This window comes from Amaranthus tricolor, chromosome 16 (assembly GCF_026212465.1).
Source record: "Amaranthus tricolor cultivar Red isolate AtriRed21 chromosome 16, ASM2621246v1, whole genome shotgun sequence".
NCBI lineage: Eukaryota > Viridiplantae > Streptophyta > Magnoliopsida > Caryophyllales > Amaranthaceae > Amaranthus > Amaranthus tricolor.
Genome location: NC_080062.1, coordinates 4,891,412 through 4,898,288, shown reverse-complemented (window position 1 = coordinate 4,898,288; position 6,877 = coordinate 4,891,412). Strand labels below are relative to the sequence as shown.

The 6,877-nt window shown below is 36.0% G+C and overlaps 1 protein-coding gene across 1 annotated transcript; it reads left to right on the top strand.

The window, feature by feature from the left end:
- Nucleotides 1–442: 442 nt before the first annotated feature.
- LOC130803077 (alcohol acyltransferase 9-like) lies at nucleotides 443–2,251 on the top strand. The gene has a single exon (XM_057667241.1). The coding sequence runs from the start codon at nucleotides 646–648 to the stop codon at nucleotides 1,972–1,974; it is 1,329 nt and encodes a 442-aa protein (XP_057523224.1). The 5' UTR covers nucleotides 443–645; the 3' UTR covers nucleotides 1,975–2,251.
- The last annotated feature ends 4,626 nt before the right edge of the window (nucleotides 2,252–6,877 follow it).

The window sequence follows — 6,877 nt, the reverse complement described above, 5'->3', positions numbered from 1 at the left end:
TGGTTGGTCAAACAGCTAAAAAAGTGTTTGGTAAATGGCTTTTAAAGTAGCTGAAAAGTTAGCTTATAAGCCAAAAAGAAAAATCTGCTCCAGCTAGTTTTTTGGTTGACTTTTGGCTTGCTGACTAACTTTTTCTCTAATAAACAACCAACAGTCGATACTCATATTTATCAAACATCTTCACAAATAACTAACTTTTTCAACAAGTTTCAAGACCAACAGAAACAATCAATATTTTCAGTTTGTCAAACAAATCAAGTATAAAGTCAACCACTAACAAGACAACCAATTGCCAAACACTCCTAAATAAACACCCCTAAATAAAGAGGGAGTAGATCAAAAAAAAAATTATAATTAATTTATTTAAAAAAAAAAAAGAACCATGGTGATTGTTGCTATTCTACAAGTAGCATTCTTTGCACCTCCCCCACCCACCTATACATAATACAATATCAACACAACTCACCACTACAATCATTCTTCTCCCTTCGATTCTTAACTTTCTCTCTCTACTTTCAAATCCTTATATATTTCCACTTTTTCCCATACTTTCTACAATATGAACAAATTATTCCTTAAATTTAATTAATCCTACAAATATAACCATTAATTGATTTTTTTTCTTTTTGTTTTGGAGAAGAAAAAATGGGAAGTAATTTTGTTCAAGTGAAAGAAGCTACAGTTATAACCCCTGTGGACCCCACACCAAATTGTGTTCTTTCTCTCTCTACCCTTGATTCCCAACTCTTTCTTCGTTTCACCATTGAATATCTGCTGGTGTACAGTCCTTATCTTGGACTTGACCGTAGACAGTTTGTTGCTCGTGTGAAATCTGCTTTAGGTAAGGCATTAGTACAGTACTACCCACTTGCGGGTCGGGTCCAATCCAAGGGTGATGGGTCTGGGCCTTTACAGGTGGTTTGTCGGGCCCAAGGGTCAGTGTTTGTTGAAGCTGTTTCGGGTTATAGCAGGGTGGATTTCGAGAGGGCCCCACTTTATGTTGATGAATGGCGGCAACTATTGTGGTTACAAGTAGATGACGTTCTTAAAGGGGCCCCACCTCTTGTTGTTCAGCTGACGTGGCTTGCTGACGGGGCAGTGGCTATTGGGTTTGGGTTTAATCATTGTGTTTGTGATGGGATTGGAAGTGCTGAGTTTATTAACTCGTTTGCTGAGTTAACTCGTGGGGTTCCGGTCCGTGGGCCCAAGCCTGTTTGGGATCGCCACTTGTTAGGCCCGTTTCAGTGTAAGATGAGTGTCCGTGTTGACTCAGTGAGTCACCCTGAGTTTAACCGAGTTGAGGATTGTTGTGGGTTCATAGCAAGATTCTCAAGGGAGACATTAGTCCCAACTTCAAGTGTTTTTAGCAAGTGTCACATTAATCAACTCAAACGACAAACGAGTCGACTCAGTAACTCGACGTATTACACGTCATTCGAGGTTATTTCGGCCCATATTTGGAGGTGTTGGGCTAAGTCATTAAACATGCCATCAAACCAAGTCCTTAGGCTACTTTTTAGTGTTAATTTTCGAAACCGTTTAAAATCGGGCCTACCCGTTGGGTTTTATGGAAACGGGTTTACGCTTGGGTGTGCCCAAACCACGGTTAAAGACTTAACCGAGAAGAGTTTAGGTTATGCTTCCGATTTAATAAAAAAGGCTAAAGAACGGGTTGATGATAAGTACGTAAAAGAAGTGATCGAGTTAGTAAGTGAAAATCGAACAATTCCTGATTCAGTTGGAGTTTTAATATTATCACAATGGTCAAGACTTGGGCTAGAAAGGGTTGACTTTGGGCTTGGTAAACCAGCCCATGTGGGTCCCATATGCAGTGATAAGTACTGTTTGTTATTGCCAGTTCATAATCAAAGGGAGGCAGTGAGGGTGATGTTAGCTGTCCCCACAAGTGCAGTTCACATATACCAACATTTATTAACTAAACCTTTTTCTTCTAATTACAACTTAAGAGTATAATCTTTGTTTAATTAGGGTTTACTTTAAATTTAGATTGCCAAGAACAATCTCAAATATCAATTAAAAAAATCGAATTTTTTGGCGCTATTAATTAATAATAAGATATTGTATGATTTTTCATAAAACCGCCTTTTGTATGGTTTTGATTAAGGTTAATTATTTTAGGATTAACTATCTAATTAATTTATTGATTTTTAATCTAATCTTAATCAACTTGTTTCTTTGATTATTATTAAAAAAAATATGGGATTATGCTCTTGTAATGGCGCATATGTCTTGTCACATTAATTAGTTTATCGTGGAATTATATTTTAGTATTTGACCATTTTAGATATCAATAATTAAGTTAGACTTTTTATTATGGGAGACCAATAAAAAATGCTTACCATACAATCCACATAACCTAAGTAATCAGGAAATAAAATATTCAAATTTGGTCAAATTTAAGGGTGAAGGGGAACAAAGGTAGCGGACAAAACATACTCGTGTCATCGTGCCCCCTCCAAAGAAAATAGTGTTATTCTTGTGAGAGATCATTTCTCAATTAGACGACTTTAAATAATGAACATATATTTTCATAATATATATGGGATGGACTCTTTAACCCATATATGAGACGCGTTCCTCGATAAAATCGTCTCATATAACACTTTGTGAAGAGAATATCATTAAAAAAAAAAAAAAAAGCAAAAGGTACATGGGCTTATTTAAAATTTGCAAGTTTACGTTTATGGGCTTATATGGTAGAGCATTTGTTCCATAGTTTGCTAAAACTGAAAATTTGAAATCAATAAGCGAAAAATTAATAAAAATGAATCAAATAATTTGAGTTTTAAAATTGTTCTAAAAGTAAGCGTGAAAATCTCAAATCAGAGGTTTGAAGCTGTTCGCAGTTAATAAATGCGAACAGCTATGTAATTTTTTTTTCCTAATTTTTGAGTTGTTATTTGTTGTACTTGCACTAAAGACATTAGAATAAGTAATTACAAGTCAATGTAAATTTCATGCGGCATGATTCATCGCCAAAACTCCAATCATTCGTAAGTGAAAGCTTTGAAGCTATGATAAAGTAATTAAACATATATATACAACAAAATATATACAAATGTTTGAAATATACAACTAAATATATATATATAGGGTCGCGTTCAGGTGAAAACCAAGGTTCTGTGCGAACCGTGAGAACCAAAAAATGTGTTACCTTTTTACAGAAAATGTGCTATTTTCATGTAAAAACTGTGTTACTTTTACTTTTTAAAAAATCTGGCAGTTTTTCTGTAAAAACTGTAACTGTCTGGAAAAATCACACAAATCCAAAGTAACACATTTTTCTGAAAAAAGTAACACCTTTTTGTATAAAAAGTAACACCTTTTTATGGTTTTCACGGTTCTCATATATGGATGGTTTTCACCTGAACTTCTCCCTATATATATATATATATATATATATATATATATATATATATATATATATATATATATATATATATATATATATATATATATATATATATATATATATATATATATATATATATATATATATATATATATATATATATATATATATATATATATATATATATATATATATATATATATACATATATATATATATATACATATATATATATATATACATATATATATATATATACATATATATATATATATATACATATATATATATATATATATATATATATATATATATATATATATATATATATACATATATATATATATATATATATATATACATATATATATATATATATACATATATATATATATATATATACATATATATATATATATATACATATATATATATATATATATATATATACATATATATATATATATACATATATATATATATATATACATATATATATGTATATATATATATACATATATACATATATATATATATATACATATATATATATATATATATATATATATATATATATATATATATATATATATATATATATATATATATATATATATATACATATATATATATATATATATATATATATATATACATATATATATATATATATATATATACATATATATATATATATATATATAAATAGTCGATCCAAATACACAAACGTTAAACGTTAACGCGACCCTCATGTACCCTATCCAACTGAGTTGGTCTCCTACTCCTCCTACGATAGTAAGAGGCATTCGGGTGTCACTCTGGCAGTGGAGGGACTGGTATTGTGATGGCTGTGATGGCCCAGCCTGCGAGGTCCCCGCAACGTCAACGGGGTATGGATGGTCCATCTCCTCCAAATGATAGTCATAAGCAGGAGATGAGACGTGCGTATGGGCGGTAGTCGGTGAGGACTCTGCAGCGACTTCCGGTATGAAGTGTATAAATTGCGAGCCGACGAGTATGCCATGTGTAATCTTCCTCACCGGCTCCTCGTGGCTGTACCGCATCACTGCTGCCGCACCTTGTGCCTGCAATTAATATTTAATTAATGTAACATTTTATTATTTAATCGGAAACTTAATCATATAAATGCAAATGAAGACTTACAAATTGAATCATCGTAGGCGCAGCAGGTGCGTAATGTGCTGCTGCGAAGATGGCACGTGGTGTCATCCATCGGCGCGTGATGAAGAGGAACCTCGGCATGTAGTCTGGTGTAGTAGGTGCGCCATGAACATCGATCGGCGCACCTTGTGCCAGCAGCTCCAGTCTACCATCCCAACGAGCGATGTGACGCCAGTTGATGTCCATCCAGTTTGCCGTACCCTGATTTTTGCGCGAAATCTGGTGCAGCTGGGGTTTAGTGTCACAAGGCGGTGAAATGCCCTGTACGAATCCCCGAGTGCTCGGGTACAGCTGCGTAGGCTTCTGCAGGGTATGGGTCCCACAAAAACAAAAATACATGTTATGAAAATGTAAGTGATATGTTAATTAAATTCTGCTAATGTTAATGAGTAATGAAATGTTTACTTGGTTGGGTCGTACCAGGTCTAACTGGTCTCGGTAGAATCCGAGACCAGTGTCGGTGTGCTTGCGCGTCCGACGTGCAAAATTCCACCTTGAACCGTACGCGACATCTGGTGGGGGTTGTGGTGGAGGAGCAGTATCACCACGACCAACGGTTATGTAAGGTTGGCCGATAAGAATATGCTCCCACGCCGACAACTGAACATTTGAAATGTAATTAGTATGTAATTCAACTACAACGGATTAGAGTAAAATGTTTTTTTTATTACCTGTAATATGACTATTAGCCTCGCAATCTCCTTGTTGTTCTTATGGGCAGCACCACATAGCCTTCTATACAGGTATCCAAGGGCTGCGGAGCCCCAACTATACTCGGCGATGCGCTCCCATGGGTCGTCAAGTAAAGTTAAGTAAAGGAGCTGTATTTGGTTATTTATTTTATCGGCAAACAACACAGCTCCTATCAAGTATAAGAGGTACGCCTTGGCGTACTTCGCAATGGTGCCTTCATCAGCATCTTTGGGGAGATGCGAGAAGGTCTGAACTAACCACGTGCAGTGCAAACCGCTCCCCCTAATCACTTCCGGTGGAGGGCGCTCTCCCAATATGCGATGCACTATGTCACGCCAGCCTGATAGCTGGCGTCCGGCTATACACACGGCACGTCCCTCGATGGGAAGCCGTTAGTAAGGCTACATCAAGAAATGTGATGGTAGCCTCACCTAGAGGGAGATAAAATGTATGCGTCTCCTGACGCCATCTCTCGACCAGTGCTATAATAATGGCACGGTCAACTCTGCCGTATGCAACGAGGTGAAAGTTGTATAACCTCGTTAGCTCTAAGTACGGGATGATCCTATCATCGATCACCCATGGAACGAAATCTGGATGCCTGGTGCCTAGCGTTTCTACATCGAACACCTATGAATATTGACTTGGAAATTTGTCTTCTCAATATTTCTATTGATAATCCTAGTGGCATGCGCTGTGTACCTGTGTCCTTCAAGTAACCATGCGCTAGCACGTTCACGTCTTTGAACAAAGTAGTTGTTTACCTGATAGAAGGTGAATTCAACAAGTGTTGTCAAAGGTAAGAAACATACACCCTTCATCCCATAGTTGAAAACTTCAGCTAAGTTCGTGTTAGTAACGCCATACCTATGACCTCCATCATGACACAACGACCACTTAGACATATCACCCATGTCATCAATCCAGAAAATTGCCTCTCGTTTTGCAGTCGCAATTGCTTTTAAACCATTCATTACCTTAACTTGTTGTCTTGGCTCAGTTGTTTTACCAAACAACTTCTTTAACTGAATATTACCCATAGCATGATTGAAGTTGCTAAGCAAATGGCGTAAGCAAAACTTATGATAAGCATTAAGTGGTTGTCACTCCGGCTCTTTCATGGTTGCTAAAATACTAGCGTGTTTATCAGAAATACTGCATAAACCTATCCTCTATGTGACATGCTTACGAATACAAGCCATGAACCACGACCATGCACTTATATTATCCTTCTCTACCAAGGCAAAGGTAATGGAAAGATTCCCTTATCACCATCTTAGGCAATAGCAGTTAATAAGGTATGACGATATTTACCATACAAGTGTGTGCCGTCAATGGCGATAAGAGGATTACAATAATTGAAGCCTTCAATGCAAGGTTTAAAGGCCCAAAAGACACGTTGGAAGGTCCTAATATTAGGTCTCACATATACACCCGTGTCAATGTCCTCCTTAAAATACCACTCAAGTACTAACCCCGGGTTGGAATGTTGCAAAGCTTCTAAAAAGCGTGGAAGGAGTGAGTAAGAACCTTCCCAGGTCCCGTAAATGGACAATAAGGCATGTTGTTTTGCACACCACGCTCGCTTATTATTCACATCCACACCAAAACGATCTTTAACCATCTTCC